At 36.7% G+C, this 24,824-nt stretch overlaps 1 protein-coding gene and 1 long non-coding RNA gene across 3 annotated transcripts in view; one reads left to right on the top strand and one right to left on the bottom strand.

Moving 5' to 3' along the window:
* LOC123534763 (putative transporter SVOPL) overlaps positions 1 to 24,824 on the top strand; it is a 146,662-nt gene that overhangs the window by 14,789 nt on the left and 107,049 nt on the right. For both annotated transcript variants that reach the window (XM_045317171.2, XM_045317170.2), the window contains exon 4: positions 15,420 to 15,518. In XM_045317171.2, coding sequence (XP_045173106.2) covers positions 15,420 to 15,518 — 99 coding nt within the window. The remainder of the gene's footprint in view (positions 1 to 15,419; positions 15,519 to 24,824) is intronic.
* Positions 431 to 6,605, bottom strand: LOC128547448 (uncharacterized). The gene is made up of 2 exons (XR_008366559.1): positions 3,508 to 6,605; positions 431 to 3,471 (listed from the first exon to the last, which is right to left on the bottom strand). It is a non-coding gene; the product is annotated as an uncharacterized LOC128547448 (long non-coding RNA).

Raw genomic sequence — 24,824 nt, 5'->3', positions numbered from 1 at the left:
AAGTTTGTTAGCCCACCATCATCAGATGGTGGGCTATTAAAATCACTCTGCGTCCGTGGTCCGTCCGTCCATCCGTCCGTCCGTCCGTTAACAATTTCTCGTTATCGCATCTCCTCAGAAACTACTGGGGGGATTTTGACCAAACTTTGTCAGAATGATGTATTGGTACCCTAGTTGTGTCCCCCTGAAAATCAGACTGGTTCAACAATTTATGAGTGAGTTATGGCCCTTTTTTTATTTCTATATTTTACATAGATTTATATAGGGAAAAACTTTGAAAACCTTCTTGTCCAAAACCACAGAGCCTAGGGCTTTGATATTTGGTTTGAAGCATCATCTAGTGGTCCTCTACCAAGATGGTTCAAATTATTTCTCTGGGGTCAAATATGGCCCCGCCCTGGGGCTCACATGGTTTATATAGACTTATATAGGGAAAAACTTTGAATAACCTCTTGTCCAAAACCACAGGGCCTAGGGCTTTGATATTTTGTATGTGACATCATCTAGTGGTCTTCAACTAAGATTGTTCAAATTATACCCCTAGGGTCAAATATGACCCCGCCCTGGGGGTCATATGGTTTACATAGACTTATATAGGGAAAAACTTTGAAAATCTTCTTGTCCAAACCACAAAGCCTAAGGCTTTGATACTGGTAATGTAGCATCATCTAGTGGTTCTCTACCAAGTTTGTTCAAATTATCGCCCTACGGTCAAAAATGGCCCCGCCCCGGGGGTCACATGGTTCATTATAGACTTATGTAGGGAAAAGCTTTTAAAATGTTCTTGTCAATAACTACAACATTCAAATTTGGACCACATATGTATTTTTGAGTGGCAAAATGAACCTTGTCATGAGTTGACCTTGATTTTGACCTAGTGACCTACTTTCACATTTCTGTAGCTACAGCCTTCAAATTTGGACCACATGTATATTTTTGAGTGGCAAGATGAACCTTGACATGAGTTGACCTTGATTTTGACCTAGTGACCTACTTTCACATTTCTGTAGCTACAGCCTTCAAATTTGGACCACCTGCATAGTTTTGTGCACTGGAAAAAACTTTGACCTTGATTTTGACCTAGTGACCTACTTTCACATTTTTGAAGGTACAGGCTTAAAATTTGGACCACATGCATAGTTTTGTATTCCGAAATAAAATTTGACCTTGATTTTGACCCAGTGACCTACTTTTAGATTTCTCAAGCTACAGCCTTCAAATTTGGACCACTTGCATATTTTTGTGTACTGAAATGAACTTTGACCTTTACATTGACCTAGTGACCTACTTTCACATTTTTAAGGTACAGGCTTCAAATTTGGACCACATGCATAGTTTTGTATTCCGAAATAAAATTTGACCTTGATTTTGACCTAGTGACCTACTTTCACATTTCTCAAGCTATAGCCTTCAAATTTGGACCACATGCATAGTTTTGTGTACCAAAATGAACTTTGACCTTTACATTGACCTAGTGACCTACTTTCACATTTTTGAAGGTACAGGCTACAAATTTGGACCACATGCATAGTTTTGTATTCTGAAATAAAATTTGACATTGATTTTGACCTAGTGACCTACTTTTGCATTTCTCAAGCTACAGCCTTCAAATTTGGACCACTTGTATAGTTTTGTGTACTGAAATGAACTTGACCTTAAGATTGACCTAGTGATCTACTTTTGCATTTCTGTAGTTACAGGCTTCAAATTTAGACTACATGCATAAGATTGTGTACCGAAACAAACTTTGACCTTGACATTGACCTAGTGACCTACTTTCACATTTCTCAAGCTACAGCTTTCGAATTTGGACCACATGCACAGTGTTGTGTACTGAAATGAAATTTGACCTTGAGCTAGTCAGTAAGTCTTGAAATTTGGAACACTCAAAAATGGCACATTGGTGGGCGCCAAGATCACTCTGTGATCTCTTGTTACAAAATTATGTCCCCTTTTCAACTTAGAAATTCTTGGTTAAGGTTTTGTATGTAAGCTGGTATCTCAGTAACCACTTTCGGGAAAGGATTGAAACTTCACACACTTATTCACTGTGATAAACTGACCTACATTGCACAGGTTCCATAACTCTGTTTTGCTTTTTTACAAAATTATGTCCCCTTTTTAACTTAGACTTAAGGTTAAGGTTTTTTATGTAAGCTGGTATCTCAGTACCCACTAATGGGAATGGATTGAAACTTCACACACTTGTTCACTGTCATGATCTGACATGCCCTGTGTAAGTCCCATAACTCTACTTTGAAATTTTTTCAGAATTATGCCCCTTTTTTGACTTAAAATTCTTGGTTAAGGTTTTGTATTTAAGCTGGTATCTCAGTACCCACTAATGGGAATGGATTGAAACTGCACACACTTGTTCATTGTCATGATCTGACATGCACTGTGTAAGTCCCATAACTCTACTTTGCAATTTTTTGAGTCGGCTAAAGGCTGAAAGCCTTTTGACGAGTCCTTGCTATCCAACGATTCTCTAAATGGACCAAATAACACAGTGAAGGGATGTAGTTCCATTAGATTTCTCAAACTTCAAACAGTTCACTGCATGAATGAAGTTAAGTTGTGACAATTCCCTTTGCTATGACCAATATACGATGTAATCTGTCATATTTATGACTTGTAATTGTGCAATTCTCGAATGTAACTCATTAAGCATAAATATGCATTTTAAGAATTGCGCAGGCTTACAAAGCTTGGGTTACATCCAGCGAAATACAAAAAATAGTTCCACAGGGCTCCAGATAAGATGCGTATTAGCGTAAATTACGTATAGAAATAATGCAAATACGCATGTCTAATAATTTCTAAGCGTATAAAAACGTATATAAAATTACAGAAACGCACACAATGCTTTTTTAAAAACAAAATCTGAATCGTCAGGATGCGTTAGGTAACATAGCCGATCAGCCTTAATTCTCCCACATTGAACGTAAACACGCATCGTATGATTTCTATAAACTTTGCGTGGGTTGAATTTTGCAGTCAGTAAATGGATAAATTATCGGAAGAAGAAGCTCTTACTGGTTTGTTTAGTTACTACTGATATTAATCAAAGTACTGAGAGGACTGATGGGGGCAATGCTTTGCAGTTTCAAGACTTGATGTAACCCATTCATATCAGGGAAGTACATACAGGCATTATGTAATGCACTTGTGTGTGGCAAGAAATGGAGTGATCAAAACTTTAACAGTGCACAACAATAAAAATTATTAACTTTGTGTTCAATACACTTCTATATTTTGTTCAGAAGGTAAAGATAACAAGAGGACCATGATGGTCCTGAATCGCTCACCTCTTCCCACATGACCCAGTTTTGAGTATGACGTCGTTTTTTCTATTATTTGACATAGTGACCTAGCTTTTGAGCTCATGTGACCCAGTTTTGAACTTGACCTAGATATTATCAAGATAAAAATTCTGACCAATTTTCATGAAGATCCATTGAAAAATATGGTCTCTAGAGAGGTCACAAGGTTTTTCTATTATTTGACCTATTGACCTAATTTTCGAAGGTACGTGACCCTCTTTTAAACTTTACCTAGATATCATCAAGGTGAACATTCTCACTAATTTTCATGAAGATCTCATGAAAAATATGGCCTCTAGAGAGGTCACAAGGTTTTTCTATTTTTATACCTACTGGCCTAGTTTTTGACCGCACGTGACCCAGTTTCAAAACTGACCTAGATATCATTAAGGTGAACATTCAGATCAATTTTCATGAAGAGCCATTGAAAAATATGGCCTCTAGAGAGGTCAAAAGGTTTTAATAATTTTAGACCTACTGACCTAGTTTTTGATCGCAGCTGACCCAGTTTCAAATTTAACCTAGATATCATCAAGATGAACACTCAGACCAACTTTCATACAGATCCCATGAAAAGTATGGCCTCTAGAGAGGTCACAAGGTTTTTTTATTATTTGACCTACTGACCTAGTTTTTGATGGCACATGACCCAGTTTCAAACTTGACCTAGATATCACCAAGGTGAACATTCTGACCAATTTTTATGGAGATCCATTCACAAGTATGGCCTCTAGAGAGGTCACAAGGTTTTTCTATTTTTAGACCTACTGACCTAGTTTTTGACCGCACATGACCCTGTTTCGAACCTGACCTAGATATCATCAAGATGAACATTCAAACCAATTTTCATACAGATCCCATGAAAAATATGGTCTTTAGAGAGGTCACAAGGTTTTTCTATTATTTGACCTACTGACCTAGTTTTTGATGGCATGTGACCCACTTTTGAACTTGACCTAGATATCATCAAGATGAACATTCAGACCAGCTTTCATACAGATCCCATGAAAAATATGGCCTCTAGAGAGGTCACAAGGTTTTTCTATTATTTGACCTACTGACCTAGTTTTTGTAGGCACGTGACCCACTTTCAAACTTGACCTAGATATCATCAAGATGAAGATTCTGACCAATTTTCATGAAGATCTCATGAAATATATGGCCTCTAGTGATGTCACAGGGTTTTTCTATTTTTAGACCTACTGACAAAGTTTTTGACCGCACGTGACCCAGTTTCGAACTTGACCTAGATATCATCAAGATGAACATTCAGACCAACTTTGATACAGATCCCATGAAAAATATGGCCTTCAGAGAGGTCACAAGGTTTTTCTATTATTTGACCTACTGACCTAGTTTTTGACAACACGTGACCCAGTTTCGAACTTGACCTAGATATCATCAAGGTGAACGTTCTGACCAATTTTCATGAAGATCTTGTGAAATATATGGCCTCTAGAGAGGCCACAAGGTTTTTCTATTTTTAGACCTACTGACCTAGTTTTTGACGGCACGTGACCCAGTTTCGAACTTGACCTAGATATTATCAAGGTGAACATTCTGACCAATTTTCATGAAGATCTTGTGAAATATATGGCCTCTAAAGAGGTCAGAAGGTTTTTCTATTTTTAGACCTACTGACCTAGTTTCTGACGGCACGTGACCCAGTTTCGAACTTGACCTAGATATCATCAAGTTGAACATTCTGACCAATTTTCATGAAGATCTTGTGAAATATATGGCCTCTAGAGAGGTCACAAGGTTTTTCTATTTTTAGACCTACTGACCTAGTTTTTGACGGCACATGACCCAGTTTCGAACTTGACCTAGATATCATCAAGATGAACATTCTGACCAACTTTCATAAAGATCCCATGAAAAATGTGACCTCTAGAGTGGTCACAAGCAAAAGTTTACGGACGGACGGACGGACGCACGCACGGACGGACGACGGACACCGCGCGATCACAAAAGCTCACCTTGTCACTTTGTGACAGGTGAGCTAAAAAATCTAGTCTTATCCAATAGCAGTTGTTCATCAACAAACAAAAACCTTTCATTGCCAGGTTTGATAAAATGAAAAGATAAAGCTAGACAATGTATTTCAATCTCTTCAATACTTCTGTTTGCACTCTATGTCCTGACATCATGTGTTCTTGACAGTCTAACAGAAACAGGTAAACTTTGTAACACTTTATGAAAGTTTAGAAAGAAAGTCAAAATATTCCAATATGTGAAAGTTTAAAGGAACAGGATTTCCTTGAACTGACATTGAAAAAAATCTAGGCTATGTTTTCTAATGTGTACAATACTTATCAATTAAAAAAGTCAAGGAATGTTTTTTATGTTACAAATAAGCATCATTTTAATAAGGAGTCGTCATTAGTTAACACACAAACACCTGTAAAAATATTTTTATAGATTTTTTTTCCATTCCAGCTATTGCTAAAATTCAGTAACTGTTTTCTTAAAAATACACATGATATATGATGATATTATTATCCATATTGTTTGTTATGCCTGTTGATCAAAATAACATTGTCTGTTTCAATTTTAGGTTATTTAATATACGCTTGTATTTCAAACTATCATTATCATAATATAAGAAATACATTAAACACTATGAAAACGGTGATTCATCATATCAATGAACCTACCGAACTGGCGTATACAGTTAGGTTCCAGTAAATTAGGATACGAAACACCCGTGGAAAAAGAACAAGATTTCTGGTGGTTCTGCCTTCGAATATCACCATCAGAAAATATTTGCACCCTCAGATAGATGAAATACATTAAACTGGTAACATAAATGTACATCTGCAGGGATGATTACCAACAAAATGAGGCCAAAATATTACGGGCACCTGTGGCAAGTTATCATCGCGGAATGGTGGATTACCTCCCATAGCAAAAATTACTCGGTCTGAAAAATGATGAAAACGTATGTGTACGCGCAGTTATAACAGTATTTGGCGCACTTTTTAGCCCACCATCATCAGATGGTGGGCTATTCAAATCACTCTGTGTCCGTGGTCCGTCGTCCTTCCGTCCGTCCGTCAGTCCGTCCGTCCTTCCGTCCGTTAACAATTTCTCGTTATCGCATCTCCTCAGAAACTACCTGGGGGATTTTGACCAAACTTTGTCAGAATGATGTATTGGTACCCTAGTTGTGTCCCCCTGAAAATCAGACTGGTTCAACAATTTTTTAGTAAGTTATGGCCCTTTGTTTATTTCTATAATTTACATAGATTTATATAGGGAAAAACTTTGAAAATCTTCTTGTCCAAAACCACAGAGCCTAGGGCTTTGATATTTAGTATGAAGCATCATCTAGTGGTCCTCTACCAAGATGATTCAAAATATTTCCTTGGGGACTAATATGGCCCCGCCCCGGGGGTCACATGGTTTATATAGACTTATATAGGGAAAAACTTTGAAAAACCTCTTGTTCAAAACCACAGGGCCTAGGGCTTTGATATTTTGTATATGACATCATCTAGTGGTCTTCTACTAAGATTGTTCAAATTATCCCCCTAGGGTCAAATATGGCTCCGCCCCGGGGGTCACATGGTTTACATAGACTTACATAGGGAAAAACTTTGAAAATTTTCTTGTCCAAACCACAAAGCCTAGGGCTTTGGCATTTGTAATGTAGCATCATCTATTGGTTCTCTACCAAGTTTGTTCAAATTATCCCCCTAGAGTCAAATATGGCCCCGCCCTGGGGGGTCACATGGTTCATATAGACTTATATAGGGAAAAGATTTTAAAATCTTCTTGTCAATAACCTACAACATTCAAATTTGGACCACATGTATGGTTTTGAGTGGCAAGATGAACCTTGACATGAGTTGACCTTGATTTTGACCTAGTGACCTACTTTCACATTTCTGTAGCTACAGCCTTCAAATTTGGACCACTTGCATAGTTTTGTGCACTGAAAAAAACTTTGACCTTGACTTTGACCTAGTGACCTACTTTCACATTTTTGAAGGTACAGGCTTCAAATTTGGACCAGATGCATAGTTTTGTGTTCCGAATTGGAATTTGACCTTGATTTTGACCTACTGACCTACTTTCACATTTCTCAAGCTACAGTCTTCAAATTTGGACCACATGCATAGTTTTGTGTACCAAAACAAACTTTGACCTTTACATTGACCTAGTGACCTACTTTCACATTTTTGAAGGTACAGGCTTCAAATTTGGAACACATGCATAGTTCTGTGTTCCGAAATAAAATTTGACCTTGATTTTGACCTAGTGACCTACTTTCACATTTCTCGAGCTACAGCCTTCAAATTTGGACCACTTGTGTAGTTTTGTGTACCGAAATGAACTTTGACCTTAAGATTGACCTAGTGACCTACTTTCACATTTCTGTAGCTACAGGCTTCAAATTTAGACCACATGCATAGGATTGTGTACCGAAACAAACTTTGACCTTGACATTGACCTAGTGACCTACATTCACATTTTTGAAGGTACAGGCTTTAAATTTGGACCACATGCATAAATTTGTGTTCTGAAGTGTAATTTGACCTTGATTTTGACCTAGTGACCTACTTTCACATTTCGTCCTTGAAATTGATCTAGTGACCTACTTTCACATTTCTCAAGCTACAGCTTTCGAATTTGGACCACATGCAAAGTGTTGTGTACGGAAATGAAATTTGACCTTGAGCTAGTCAGTAAGTCTTGAAATTTGGAACACTCAAAAATGGCACATTGGTGGGCGCCAAGATCACTCTGTGATCTCTTGTTACGTTAAACGATAATTTTCCTGCAGATAAATACCAGTTTGATCAGCGTATATTCAGGATGCTCTCTCCAATTCACAGGACATATCCATATCAACGCACTCTGCGAAATCTGCAATTTTGGCGGTTTCTTTGCGCCGGCATCGGCTATGTTTTGCTATAAACAGTGCCCAGGTAGGTATGGGAGGCGAAAAATCGAGCTGCCATCCATGATCATAGGCATGCTGCTCAAAAATAAGTAGAGCACGGAACATAAGATTGTCTTTTCTATGTTTTATAGTGACTTTACTTTTTAATTATCAGCGATTTTGCTCGCAACTCGATGAAATTTGTTGATGGTGTACTGACATGGAACACTAGCCCGACTTTTTCCACAGTCTTTAACCAGTTTTTGCTTTGATATCATACATATCAAGCACACTACCGTATATTTCCGGCCATACGTCGAGGTTTTTTGACCAAATAATTAGCTCTGAAGTCAAGGGTCGACTTTTGGCTGCATAATTAAACGTAGTCATGATCCTCTATCCATTTTCGGATCGAACACAGCGCATGTAAGGCATTCTAATAAGTTTGTTATGATTTTCGCCATTTTGATAAAGGGAAACTACTCTTTGCGCACTAATTGTCTAGGCTAAAAACAACGATTGCCGTTACGTTCCGTAACTAAACAAAATTAGTTTTATTTAAAGTTAATTGTATTTTGAAAAAAAAAAAATGAAAAAATCGTAAATTTTATTATACCTTTAACCGAGATCAAATTGCTGTGAACAACAAAACTGACATGAGGCATCTCACAAATTGCCGATAATTACTGGCCATTTGATCCATAAAGTTTAACAGATCGTTACAAAGGACTTTGAGTTTTGGTTTGAATTAAGAACTTGATGTCATTCTGATTCCATTTTTGTTGATACATGCCGGGGGCATTAATTATCTTACCACCTATTGTCACAATCGGCAAACAATTAACAGTTTAATGGTACACTTAGACAGATCCACTGTCACATTTTCAATCTCGCTAATCAGAGCCAATTTAAATCAATTAATTCTAACCGCTTACAACCTTCAAATGTACAACTCCCCTTTGCTTTGAAATTTACAGCTTCAAAAGACTTTCATTGTCTTAACAAGTTGTAAACAATATCCCAGGTGTTGTTTTGAAGTATGCCGAGGTAAATGTCATGTCTCACTGAATGGCCCTTTATCGATCTTTGGTTGGCTAAGGGCAGTTTGATTGACAGCGGAGGGCGGGGAGAAGACAACATAATTTGCTGCAACTGCATTGATTTTTCATCTGAGAGTTGTTGACAGTTTTATTGCATTTTATCAAGGTTTTTTTTAACTAAGTGGATCATTAATTTATGAAAGAGGACAAAGAGGGTCTTGATCCCTGTGATTTAGTGTCATTACTGATAGAGAATACTCGATAGTGATTATGTTAGTGAGTCTGATGGATTTTAATGACTGATGGATAAACCACTGAAACGTAGGTAGAACTACAAATCTTTAATTTTGTTCATGTGTCTGATTATTTTTTTTTTCACTTAGTAATTTTTCAAGCTTGTTAATGGTGCTAGATAAATCGCGTATTTTAATGCTTGTTTGTACGGTAATTAACAAATGTTTGACTATCGTTATAAACACATTTATTGGTCATAAAATGAAATAAAATAAAGGAAAATTTTATTTTTTATTTTTGTTTGTTCAATTATATATGCCTTTACTGTAAAACTAACAGTATACTTTAACACTATTACGGCAGTAATAATTTATCGAGGAAACGTAACAAAAACGCGAGCGAAATTAGAAAGATAACTTGCCAGAAACATTTTTCTTTTCACAGTTTTTTGTGCCATAGCAGTTGTTAAAATGCTAGAAATATCCATCCCTCGACTTATGGTCGGGGCAAGTTGAAAATCTAAGATTTTTTATCCAGAGTAGGCTCTCGTCTTATGGCCGAAGTCGACGTATGGCCGGATATATACGGTATTTGTATTCATTTATCAATATTCTTCCAAATAATAAAGATAAATAGGCCGAAATGTAAATGGATTTTTTTTTAAAACCACTTACTTTCGATTTTGTCGTGGCACCGGCAGTCTCTGCATACCAGTTTTTTTCTTCTTTTTTGCCCAGGCAGGCTCTCTGCATTACGCACAGAGAGGCTCTATGGCTAATGACTTTTTGGAAACATTATAGCTTAATTAATTTGTTGTGTTTATCTGACTTTTTATAACTGCCAACCTGTTTCTAGCATAGCAAAGAATCGCCGATGCCGACACAAGAAACCGCTGATAAAGCATATTTTGCAAAGGGTCCGCCGATATGGATATGCACCGTGCAATTGTGTATTAAATTTTAATAACTATTTGAAATTCAATTCATTTTTATGCAACTTTTGTGGACAAGACATTTTGATTAACGATTTACAGTTGATTTCGAGATCAAAATCTATAATTATACATGATATAAAATCACGAATAAGGACGGTCCGACCAAGTACATAAATACGCCTTTAAGCTTTAAAATGTTCTTAATAGTTGGTGTAAAACAGAAGTAATCTGTTCATAGTTGATTTTACGAATTCGAACAATGAGAAAAAAAATCTACTGACGATAATTAGATTAGATAATAATTACAAAAAATCAAACTGTCAAATTAATTCCCCCTCCATCTTCCCCCGAACCAAATAAGTCATAAATTCAAACTGACGAATAAGTATTGATTTTTCTACCTATTCTATTTCAAGTAAAACACAGTTTTTTTTATTTTATTTTTACCTTTTATATAGTAGTAATTTTTATCAATAACATATCTCTTGAAAATGTTTTCTTAGACATGCGAAAAGTATTTCATTTCAGCACTGTATTTTCTGAAATAATATTTTAGAAAAAACACCTGCACAGAAAAGATATTTTAAAAGATTGCGAATCGGGATCTATAGGATGTTGCCGCATATTTATAGATTTGCCTACTGATAAACGGTACTGACCGCCGCAAACTGATAAAGTTTCTCAATACACATCCACAACAGTGTCCAGGCACGGCGATGAAAAAAAATCAATAATCTATCGGCTTATCAGTGGTGTTGCAATGCCATAGTAGTTGCTATTTTCACGCAGAATCATGAACACCTTTTTTTGAGCGTATTGAAACTAGTTATTGGATTTCAGAATAGGTCACATGATCAAAATAAGTGTCGGTTTTAGAATCGATCAAGTGATCAAATCAAGCGTCTTTGTTATTCTTACGCATAAGAAGAGCTAATATAATTTATATTTATAATGCAGTTTAGTTTTCGTCACATACAGTTGTTAATATAAAATGTGTAGATCTATTTAATCATGTCTGGATCAAAAATATAATTGCAAAATGCAATATGAAAGTTATGTTTGGTAAATACTTTGGAACTTGTTTTCTGTGTTGTCAGGTTGGTCATAAGCTCGACAAGAAAGTTGAAAGACAGTTTGTTAAATCTGGGGTCATTGCCCCCAAAAATGATTTTAATTCTTATTTTTCGAGAAATAAACAAATCGGCGAAACATTAAATTGTATTTTCTTGTAGTTTTTTAAAATTGAAAGTAGATCGTCTATGTTTGGCTGCTTTCACGAAAGGAAATAACTTTTTTATGAAAAGATTTAAATAAGAGGTAATTTAACCGTAAACTTCAATGTCAGATACTGCCAATTGCTGCTAAATGTCTTCGTATCATCACAATTTGTAAAATATATTGTTCAAACTGGAGAAAAGTGTATCGTATCCGGATATAATATTTTGGGTAAATATCGAGCTGTGTTATGAAATTTTAAGAAAAAAACTAAAAACAAACTGAAACTGGTAGACTATACTGTCAGTACATCAATCATTAGGCCATTCAGGCCTTTGATTTTGATTCAAAATTGTGCCCCTTTTTCGAATTAGCAGTTTTTGGTTAAGTTTTTGTATGTAAGCTGGTATTTCAGTATCCACTTATGAGAAAAGATTGAAACTTCACGCACTTGTTCACTTTATGAGCTGATAAGCACTGTGAAGGTTCTATAACCCTTTTTCCCATTTTTAGCTCATCTGTCACAAAGTAACAACGTGAGCTTTTGTGATCGTGCGGTGTCCAGCGTCCGTCCGTGCGTCCGTCCGTCCGTAAACTTTTGCTTGTGACCACTCTAGAGGTCACATTTTTCATGGGATCTTTATGAAAGTTGGTCAGAATGTTCATCTTGATGATATCTAGGTCAAGTTCGAAACTGGGTCTCGTGCCTTCAAAAACTAGGTCAGTAGGTCTAAAAATAGAAAAACCTTGTGACCTTTCTAGAGGCCATATATTTCATAAGATCTTCATGAAAATTGGTCAGAATGTTCAACTTGATGACATCTAGGTCAGGTTCGAAACTGGGTCACGTGCCTTCAAAAACTAGGTCAGTAGGTCTAAAAATAGAAAAACCTTGTGACCTCTCTAGAGGCCATATATTTCATAAGATCTTCATGAAAATGGGTCAGAACATTCACCTTGATGATATCTAGGTCAAGTTCGAAAGTGGGTCACGTGCCATCAAAAACTAGGTCAGTAGGTCAAATAATAGAAAAACCTTGTGACCTCTCTAAAGGCCATACTTTTCATTGGATCTGTATGAAAGTTGGTCTGAATGTTCATCTTGATGACATCTAGGTCACTTTCGAAACTGGGTCACGTGCGGTCAAAAACTAGGTCAGAAGGTCTAAAAATAGAAAAACCTTGTGACCTCTCTGAGGCCATATGTTTCATGAGATCTTCATGAAAATTGGTCAGAATGTTCACCTTGATGATATCTAGGTCAAGTTCGAAAGTGGGTCACGTGCCATCAAAAACTAGGTCAGTAGATCAAATAATAGAAAAACCTTGTGACCTCTCTAGAGGCCATATTTTTCATGGGATCTGTATGAAAGTTGGTCTGAATGTTCATCTTGATGATATCTAGGTCAAGTTTGAAAGTGGGTCACGTGCCTTCAAAAAGTAGGTCAGTAGGTCAAATAATGAAAAAACGTTGTGACCTCTCTAGAGGCCATATTTTTCATGGGATCTGTATGAAAGTTGGTCTGAATGTTTATCTTAATGATATATAGGTCAAGTTTGAAACCGGGTCAACTGCGATCAAAAACTAGGTCAGTAGATGTTAAAATAGAAAAACCTTGTGACCTCTCTAGAGGCCATACCCTTGAATGGATCTTCATGAAAATTGGTCAGAATGTTCACCTTGATGATATCTAAGTCAATTTTGAAGCTGGGTCACGTGCCTTAAAAAACTAGGTCAGTAGGTCAAATAATATAAAAACCTTGTGACCCTTCTAGAGGCCATACTTTTCATGGGATCTGTATGAAAGTTGGTCTGAATGTTCATCTTGATGATATCTAGGTCAAGTTTGAAATTGGGTCATCTGCGGTCAAAAACTAGGTCAGTAGGTCTAAAATTATTAAAATCTTTTGACCTCTCTAGAGGCCATATTTTTCAATGGATCTTCATGAAAATTGATCTGAATGTTCACCTTGATGATATCTAGGTCAGTTTCAAAACTGGGTCACGTGCGATCAAAAACTAGGCCAGTAGGTGTAAAAATAGAAAAACCTTGTGACCTCTCTAGAGGCCATATTTTTCATGAGATCTTCATGAAAATTAGTGAGAATGTTCACCTTGATGGTATCTAGGTAAATTTCAAAACAGGGTCACGTACCTTTGAAAACTAGGTCCATAGGTCAATTAATAGAAAAACCTTGTGACCTCTCTAGAGACCATATTTTTCAATGGATCTTCATGAAAATTGGTCAGAATTTTTATCTTGATAATATCTAGGTCAAGTTCAAAACTGGGTCACATGAGCTCAAAAACTAGGTCACTATGTCAAATAATAGAAAAAAGACGTCATACTCAAAACTGGGTCATGTGGGAAGAGGTGAGCGATTCAGGACCATCATGGTCCTCTTGTTACAAAATTATGCCCATTTTATCGACTTTTGTATCCATTCAATTGACAAGGCTGTTGAATAGTCGAGCGTTGCTGTCCTCCGACAGCTCTTGTTTTTGATCAATTTATATTTTAGTTGTCTAAAAGTGGGTGGGGTTTGGTGCATTTGCATGATTTTATTATCGAAAAATGCTTCAAAATAAGGGCTGCTTTTGCAACAGTGATCATATTTTTATTAAATGTAGACTTTTAAATGGCTTTTTATTCAGATTGTACTAGAAAAATCTTGTAAGAAGTGATAAAAATGTCTGAAAATCACGGCTGCGAAAACGGGTGACAAATATGGAAAACGAAAGTATACATTTAAAATTCTTGATGAAATACGTGTTTCAAATTTCTTTTTTTTTTCACCATCCGGATGATCCCTATTCAATACTTATAATTTGTGCTTATTTTTTTGGGACCAAACAAAGCCTGGGCAATGATAATAAATTTTCTATAGACCGTAACGGTTGACCGGCTCATGTAATCATATCAAGCAAACAAAATAATTATTTTAATTATCCAATTTGTTGTTCTATTCAGTAAAAGATAATTTTTATTTTTAAGTAAGCAAGACATAATTATAACAATACAACATTAAGTTATATACTGCTAATTAACAAGTGGTGCAAACACGAAAATCAAAAGCTGCATTGTTTATCAGTTAACTTTTACACATTGATCAATAAACACCTTTGATAATGACAGGGATTATTATACTGAATACTGCGAGATGACCACGTGCCAATCGGCGCATGGTGTGATTGACATTTTTTAGTAGCTAATTAACATACGACGCTCTGCCTACTACCATACTTCCGCTTATGACGGCAAACAATATTGAAATTGACTGGGACTTTGATTGACAAGGGGCAGAACTTTCGAATTCGAGACGCATCAAAGAAAATTTCCGACGAACGAGGCATATTAGGTGGGGGTCAAATACGAGTTTTTCTCGATGTTCGAACCTCAGGTCAACCGAATGCCCTGTAAGGGGGAATTTTTTTCTCTGGTGGGGGAAAAAAGGATACTATTTTGGCAGGGGAAACAGCCGATATTCGGCGGTAAAAACGGCCGATCGAGGGCCCTGCCTTGTCATATCCTAGTTTGATATTTTAGGCAGCAGATTCTCTACAGATGATGCTATTAGCATTTCTGTCTCCTGTGTTATGTTATCATATCCTAGTTTGATGTTTTAGGCAGCAGATTCTCTACAGATGATATTAGCATTTCTGTCTCCAGTGTTATGTTGTCATATCCTAGTTTGATATTTTAGGCAGCAGATTCTCTTCAGATGATGCTATTAGCATTTCTGTCTCCAGTGTAACATTTTTATATCCTAGTTTAATATTTCAGGCTGCAGATTCTCTAGAGATGATGTTGCTAGCAGTCCTGTCTCCAGTGTTACGCTGTGAATGGCAACTGGAACAGTTTCATGTGGCATTCATCACTACAGTAAGTATCTCAGAACCAGCTCCACCATTCTCTAGTGCCACCAAATGAGACAGATTCTTACAGATGGTATTAGCTAGTGTCAGATTCTTACAGATGGTACTCCAGTCTGGTTTGCTCAGTAAGGTAGAGCACAAGACTTACTGCTTGAGAGTTTGTTAAGTTTCATCTATGACAATGTCAAAGAAGACAGTGTGTATGAAGTCATTGATCCTCCACTATTGATTACTATGAGGAAGAATTTTATTAAATTCTTTATTATGAGTTAGGCCACCAGCCCATACACCTGCATAAATTACCTTGAATGCTACTATACACATGCATGTGAGTTAAAGGTATGTAATATGATAAAGTTAATGAAACAGTTTCTTGATCTGTAATGTTGTATTTGACTAGAGTGGATTTTACCAGGCCTGAATCCTACGAGATTTTGGTCTTGCTAAATTCACATGAGCTGAATGCATTATTGCATGGAATGTTGCATAGAAAAGAAGTACAGTCTAACCCCTCCTAACGGTCACCCCTGATCGGCGGTCACTCATTCCCAACGGTCAGTCTGTGACGCTCCCGTCAATTTTTAGCTCATCTGATTTTTTGAAAAAAAATGATGAGTTATTGTCATCACTTGAGCGGTTGTCGGCGTCGGCGTCGGCGTCTGCGTCGGCGTTGCCTGGTTAAGTTTTATGTTTAGGTCAGCTTTTCTCCTAAACTATCAAAGCTATTGCTTTGAAACTTGGAATACTTGTTCACCATCATAAGCTGACCCTGTATAGCAAGAAACATAACTCCATCTTGCTTTTTGCAAGATTTATGGCCCCTTTTGTACTTAGAAAATATCAGATTTCTTGGTTAAGTTTTATGTTTAGGTCAACTTTTCTCCCAAACTGTCAAAGCTATTGCTTTGAAACTTGGAATACTTGTTCACCATCATAAGCTGACCCTGTACAGCAAGAAACATAACTCCATCTTGCTTTTTGCAAGATTTATTGCCCCTTTTGGACTTAGAAAATCAGTTTTCTTGGTTAAGTTTTATGTTTAGGTCAGCTTTTATCCTAAACTATCAAAGCTATTGCTTTAAAACTTGCAGCACTTGTTCACCATCATAAGTTGACCCTGTACAGCAAGAAACATAACTCCATCCTGCTTTTTGCAAGATTTATGGCCCCTTTTGGACTTAGAAAATATCAGATTTCTTGGTTAAGTTTTATGTTTAGGTCAACTTTTTCTCTTAAACTATCAAAGCTATTGCTTTGAAACTTGCAACACTTGTTCACCATCATAAGCTGACCCTGTACAGCAAGCAGCGTAACTCCATCCTGATTTTTGCAATAATTATTGCCCCTTTTGGACTTAGAAAATCATTTTCTTGGTTGAGTATTATGTTTAAGTCAACTTTTCTCATAAACTATCAAAGCTATTGCTTTAAAACTTTCAACAGTTTTTCACCATCATAAGTGGACACTGTACATCAAAAAACATAACTCTATCCTGCTTTTTGCAAGAATGATGGCCCTTTTAAGACTTAGAAAATCATAGGTAGGACAATATTTCTATCACACAAAAAAAATCAGATGAGCGTCAGCACCCGCAAGGCGGTGCTCTTGTTACTCTATTTTATTACCCGCTTCAGCGGTCACCCCTCATCTGCGGTCAGCGGTCAACGATTTTGCCTCCCAGCCACCATATTTACCCCTGTCGGTGGCCAATCATTTTTTATTTTTCCACAATCTCGGGACCATTCGAGCACAAAGGACATATCCGAAAATATGAACATTTGTTTATTTAGCGACGGATTGTTTATTTCGCGACAGTTTGATAATTATGTCTCCCCCAGGAGACATATTGTTTTTGCCCTGTCCGTCCGTCCGTCCGTCCTTCCGTCCGTCCGTCCGTCACACTTCATTTCCGAGCAATAACTGGAGAACCATTTGACCTAGAACCTTCAAACTTCATACGGTTGTAGGGCTGCTGGAGTAGACGACCCCTATTGTTTTTGGGGTCACTCCATCAAAGGTCAAGGTCACAGGGGCCTGAAAATTGAAAACCATTTCCGATCAATAACTAGAGAACCACTTGACCCAGAATCTTGAAACTTCATAGGATGATTGGTCATGAAGAGTAGATGACCCCTATTGATTTTGGGGTCACTCCGTCAAAGGTCAAGGTCACAGGGGCCTGAACATTGAAAACCATTTCCGATCAATAACTAGAGAACCACTTGACCCAGAATGTTGAAACTTCATAGGATGATTGGACATGAAGAGTAGATGACCCCTATTGATTTTGGGGTCACTCCGTCAAAGGTCAAGGTCACAGGGGCCTGAACATTGAAAACCATTTCCAATCAATAACTAGAGAACCACTTGACCCAGAATGTTGAAACTTCATAGGATGATTGGTCATAAAGAGTAGACAACCCCTATTGTTTTTGGGGTCACTCCGTCAAAGGTCAAGGTCACAGGGGCCTGAACATTGAAAACCATTTCCGGTCAGTAACTTGAGAACCACTTGACCCAGAATGTTGAAACTTAATAGGATGATTGATCATAAAGAGTAGATGACCCCTAACGATTTTGGGGTCACTCTGTGAAAGGTCAAGGTCACAGGGGCCCGAACATTGAAAACCATTTCCGGTCAGTAACTTGAGAACCACTTGACCCAGAATGATGAAACTTCGTAGGATTATTGGTCATGCAGAGTAGATGAACCCTAACGATTTTAGGGTCACTCTGTTGAAGGTCAAGGCCACATTCATTAATTCCAATTAATAACTTGAGAACCTCTCGACCCAGAATGTTGAAACTTCATAGGATGATTGTTCATGCAGAGTAAATGACCCTTATTGTTTTTGGGGTCACTCCGTTAAAGGTCAAGGTCACAGGGGCCTGAACATTGATAACCAGTTCCGATCAATAACTTGAGAACCACTTGACCCAGAATGTTGAAACTTCATAGGATGATTGAACATGCAGAGTAGATGACCCCTATTGATTTTGGAGTCAGTCTGATAAAGGTCAAGGTCACAGTGGCCTGTTCATGTAAAATCATTTTTTGGAAATAACTTGAGAACCACTTGACCTACAATGTTGAAACTTAATAGGATGATTGGACATGCAGAGTAGATGACCCCTATTTATTTTGAGGTCACTTGATCAGAGGTCAAGGTCACAGGAGCCTGAACAGTGACTTGAGAACCACTAGGCCACTAGTGTTGAAATTTAGCGGGATGACTGGACATGCCAAGTAGATGATCCCTACTGCAGCCAACCATCAGTGTCTGTTTGACTTTCGCTCCTGACCCCTATTGACTTCGTGCCTATAGGACTTTGCATTTGGGGAGACATTCGCTTTTTTACAAAAGCATTTTCTAGTTATTACTGATTATGATCTCTTAGTTGGAATTCTATGTGTTAACAAAGATTTTGTCTTCTAAATGGAAGTGTATGACTTTGGATGCCCACTTCGCGGCCGTTGAAGATACAAAATGACATGAGCTTCTAAATTCAAACTGATAACAAAAGGTGTGGTCGTCTTTTTTGTTATGATCAAATGGCCAGTAAATTAGCCTGTCACCTCTTGTCAATTTTGTTATTCAGTAAAATATAACTTTGATCTCGGTAAAAGATAATACTTGATCTTTAATTAGTATCAACAGATTTGTGATTTTATTTACCGTATTTTCCCGTATTAACGCCCCCGGGGGCATTACATTTTCCAAAGAGGGGGCATTTATTTGAGGTAAAAAAATAAAAAATGAAAAATTTTACAAAACTTAAAAACATCGTTCAAACTAACTGTAAAGTGTTTCTGTGTTGTTTAATCCCCCCAAAACGTAATTATTTGGCATCCAATTTAATGCAGTGTGTCTTTTATGCATTTGAATACGGTATCGATACCTCGTGTATTTTGACACGCTCGCGACACTACACATTACGTCATGACCCAAACAGCTGTGTACTCCGATAACATTTTCGTTAGTACATGCGGGTAGCTAATAGCGCAATACACAATGTCAATGGTTTGACACGCTGCTTGTATTTACCGTTTAATTTTCTGTTTGATGATTGGATACGTACCGTACTTAGTACAAATGTTTTGGACTTACCGTACATAGACTGTTTAAAAGTGTGTTTAATTTTTAATACATTGGACTTTAGTACTGTAAATTACTTATTACATGGACTTATAAAAATGAGGTAGGTGATTTTTTTCCTGTTCTTGTTGACTTTTTTCCCCTCTAAAATGGGTGGGGGGCGTTAATTAGAGGGGGGGCCTTAATTAGGGAAAATACGGTATATTTCTTTCTCAAAATACTAAGAAAATTTTGTTTTGAAAGAAATATAAACTACTCGATCTTTTACAGAATGTAACGGCGATCTTAGATTTTAGTCTAGATAAAAAGCGCATAGAGTAGTTTCCCTTTAACGAAACGGCAAAAATGACAATTTTTAGCTCGACTATTCATAGAATAGTCGAGCTATTGGACTCGCCCATGCGTTGGCATCCGCGTCGGCGTCCGCGTCCCGATTTGGTTAAGTTTTTGTATGTAAGCTGGTACACTTCGCACACTTATTCACTGTGATATACTGACCTACATTGCACAGGTTTCATAACTCTATTTTGCTTTTTTACAAAATTATGCCCCTTTTTCGACTTAGAAATTTTTGGTTAAGGTTTTGTATGTAAGCTGGTATCTCAGTAACCACTTGTGGGAATGGATTGAAACTTCACACACTTATTTACTGTGATAAACTGACTTACATTGCACAGGTTTCATAACTCTATTTTGCTTTTTTACAAAATTATGCCCCTTTTTCGACTTAGAATTTTTTGGTTAAGGTTTTTTATGTAAGCTGGTATCTCAGTACTCACTAATTGGAATGGATTAAAACTTCACACACTTGTTCACTGTCATGATCTGACATGCACAAAGCAGGTCCCATAACTTTATTTTGCTTTTTTTCAAAATTATGCCCCTTTTTCAACGTAGAAATTTTTGGTTAAGTTTTTGTATGTAAGCTGGTATCTCAGTATCCACTAATGGGAAAGGATTGAAATTCCACACACTTGTTCACTGTCATGATATGACATGCAATGCAAAGGGTCAATAACTCAACTTCGCATATTACAAAATTATGTCCCTTTTTCAACTTAGGAGTTTTTTGTTAAATTCTTATATGTAAGCTGGTATCTCAGTACCCACTAATGGGAATGGATTGAAACTTCACACACTTGTCCACTGTCATGAGCTGATAAGCACTATGCAGGTTCCATAACACTATTTTGCTTTTTTACTAAATTATGTCCCTTTTTCGACTTTCGTATTTATTCAATCGACAAGGCTGTTGAATAGTCGAGCGTTGCTGTCCTCTGACAGCTCTTGTTGTTGTTTACTATAACACACGCCGGAGTTGTCGATTGCGAAGAAGACCATTAGTATTGCGAAGTTAAAAGCACATCAGTGTATTCTGGTAAAATGATAAGAGTAAAACGAAAAAGAAACGGGCCTTAAGTTATGATTGAACACTGGTCAGAAGTCTGAAACACATAAATATTCTAGCTGCCCCTCCAATCAGTGGTCACCTCGCTTAAGCGGCCAAATTGTCTGTTTCCCCTGGCTGGCTGCTTAAGAGGAGTTAGACTGTAATACAACCATTGAATATTTTTCTGTATCAGATTGGAGTTGAATACAGGGTTTCAATGAATTATTGTATGATATACATTTGAAACTTGATATCTGGAGCTTGCTTATCTCAAAATTGGGCTATCTCAAAGACATTTTCAAGTCCCGTCCCGAAAAACGTGCAAAAAATACTGTTTTAAGTTGAACTCTGGTTCTCGAACTTAAACGTTTAATCCATCCTTTGGATTCCGAGATACCGAGTCTCAGCTGTATGTATAATAATATAATATGAATTGTAAGTGAAGTACAGGTTGTATTTTGTAGAATATGAAAAACTGGTTTCTGTTTCACTTCATTACAAAAGTATGATATACTAATTGGTTATTAATTAGATAAACATTGCAAAGGACAAGTCAGTACTGGCACTGAATCCTGAAACACTTAAGTTTAGCTAGACTGTTCGAAGACTAAGTAGAGCTATCCTACTCATGTTGGTGTCAGCGTCACACCTTGGTTAAATTTTTCATACCAGTCCACATTTTGAGAAAGCCTTTTGAGATAAAGCTTTGAAACTTTCAACACTTGTTAACCATCACTATGTCCAACTTAAGGCAAGAGTACACAACTCCATCAAGGATTTTGGCTGAATTATGAGTTGCTTTTTTTTGTTAATTATAACAGTCTCTATCAGTAGGCAAGAGTAAATAAGTATGTAAACTATTTTGGCTGAATTATAGCCCTTCTTGGACTTGGAAATATGTTGTTTTTGTACAAGTCCATGTTCTGTCAAAACTATTTGACATGTGGCTTGAAACTGTGAACACTTGTTCATCGTCATGATCTACATTTGTAGGCAAATTAGTACATAACTCTGTCAACTTTTTGGCTGAATTATGGCCCTTTTTTGGACTTGGAAATCAGTTAAATTTTTCATACCAGTTCATATTTTGCTCTACCTATTTGTCATATAGCCTTGAAACTTTGACCACTTGTTTTCCATCATAGTTTCAATGCAACCTAAAACATCAATATTTTTCCATATTGACGTTTAAATTTAATATCGGGTGTTTGACATCATTTTGAGGTCAGTTTCATGTATCTTGTCACATTTAAAAGTTCTTTAACGACAATATTTTTAGTTTTATTCTGACTTAAGAACAAATTTATATCATTTATGTAATAAATTTAAGTATAAATGCATATGTAATAAAAAGATTATTAGATTTGCATCGAGAAATATGCACTTGTTCTTCCGTAGAATAATATTGCGCTTCTAAAGTTATTGTCATCGCTTGATCGGCGGGGCATTGGCTGGCGTTGCCTTGTTAAATTTTGTTTTATGTTTAGGTCAGCTTTTCTCCTAAACTATCAAAGCTATTGCTTTAAAACTTGCAGCACTTGTTAACCATCAATAGCTGACTCTGTACAATGTGGTTTATATGACTGAAAAATTGTTGAAAAAGACATTAAACCCAAACACACACACACTCTGTACAGCAAGAAACATAACTTCATCCTGCTTTTTTGCAAGAATTATGTCTTTTTTGGACTTAAAAAAAGCATATTTCTTGGTTAAGTTTTTGTGTTTACGTCACCTTTTCTCCTAAACTATCAAAGGTATTGTTTAAATACTTGCAACACTTGTTCACCATCAAAAGCTGACATTGTACAGCAAGAAACATAACTCCATCCTGCTTTTTGCAAGAATTGTGGCCCCCGTTTGGACTTGGATGATATGGGATTTCTTGGTTTTAAAAGTTTTGCGTTTAGGGAAACTTTTCTCCTTAAAGTTATGATACTGTTAAAAATCACCGTTAAAATAAAGCAAATAACTTTGTAGATGTGTAAAAAACAGTCTAATGAACAAATTCGCCCGTTAGTTAGACTTGGATGGCCAAATATTGTTGAGATACGAATGAATATAAAACCATGAAATATTTAATGACCAGCTGGTCACTAATTCACTCGCCAGGCTTCGCCGAATTCCGTAAACCAACGAAGACAGTGTCATGTGACAAAAATTTAAATACGTCTAAAACAATAATGGCTGATCGGCCGTGATAGGATTTTGTGTAAAGACGGCGGATAAATGCAGAAATTTACAAATATTTTGCTTTTCGATGCCATTTCTACAAACAATGCATTAATGTTATAAAATTAAGCCTGTTGTTAAATAAAAGGAAAGGCAGTTTACCAGAAAATGCGATACGAATGTGCTAGACATGTTGTTGTTTTGTTTCTTAAAATAGATTAGCGTGGCTCTTTGTACGGTCCCGTACAAACAATCATTTAGCGTGGCTCGTATTACAGTCCCGTACGTTTCACAATCAATTTGTCTACATCTGCACAGTAGTCCCTAGCTAAAAGTTCAGCTCAAAGATGTTTATATAATATGCTGTTACGGATCTCTGAGCTAAAATGAATCCCGTACTGACACCTAACCAGGAATCGTTCCAGAAGTCTGTCATGCTATAATTTTATCAAATGCAATGGACTCACCTACCATACAATATTTCTAATCAATTTTCCTTTTGATCTGGCATTAATAATCCATGCAACATAATTTGAACACAAGTTTCAAATTGGTACCCCTGTCTACAATATTTTGTCCGTCATTGCAGTTGTCACCTGATCAGGGTACTCTTCATTTTGAAAAACCAATAGGCTGTAGAGAATCGTTATTTATTGACATTTTCTGAGAAATTGTATGTTGTTTTATAGATTTTATGTGATTATATTAAATTCATAAATAGGTAAAATTTTGATACTGATTTTCAAGAATAACCACGTGCTCTGAACTGTTGCATGACATCATGAGTTTCTCACGAGAGACTGTGCGAGATGTTGCGGTTTGATACTGGTTAGTTAAACAAATGAGCTTTCGCCATAACTGAATGAATGCGACCATCAGAAAATAAAAACAGTGTCAGTTAAGTTATGTTAGCCAGAACTAGATAGTCCCCATTGTCAATGACTGACTGTGACTGGGAGGCGTCTGTCTGGTCGACAGTGATGATTAAGCCTTCATTGAAAACACAAATTAATTAAGTGTGCAATATTAAATTCAGCACTATTATAATACAAGTTACAGGTTAAAAGATGATAAAACAGATATTTCAGGTTTGAACAATCTAGGCCACTCCTGAACTCATTAAGAGTAGCACTAGATTTAACATGATGTGGTAGGTTGTTTCAGAGTCTAATGGTTCTTGGGGGAAAATTGAGTTCTTGTGATAATGGGTGCGAGAGAAGGGAATATAAAAGTGAAGGTCCTGAGAGTCTAGCCGGTACTGGTGATCTACAAAAAAAACAATGGAATAACGGATTTTATATAAAAGAATCGGGGATGTAAGGATGTGAAATTTCTCCTTGTTTCTAACGTTTGCCAGTACAGTTAACATTTCTGTGATGCTTCATCTACAGACATACTTGATTTGAACATATCTGGCGGCAGCCTTTCATACTCTTTCAATTCCATATGTTAGAGATTGTTGAATGCCTAACACTTGAGCAATATTCCAATTATGGTTGAACATGTTTTTATATGGAGTTTCTTAAATTTGTACATTTATCATTTGTTTTGATCATTTCTTTTCATGTATTTTAGGTCTTGTTTTGTCTTTTTGTGATCTAACACTGCTGGTTCGCCAAAAATTAAGCATTTTTATAGTTTTAAATCATGGAAT

The sequence above is a fragment of the Mercenaria mercenaria genome, chromosome 12 (assembly GCF_021730395.1).
Source record: "Mercenaria mercenaria strain notata chromosome 12, MADL_Memer_1, whole genome shotgun sequence".
In the NCBI taxonomy this organism is placed as follows: domain Eukaryota; kingdom Metazoa; phylum Mollusca; class Bivalvia; order Venerida; family Veneridae; genus Mercenaria; species Mercenaria mercenaria.
This window is presented reverse-complemented; position numbering and strand designations above follow the sequence as displayed.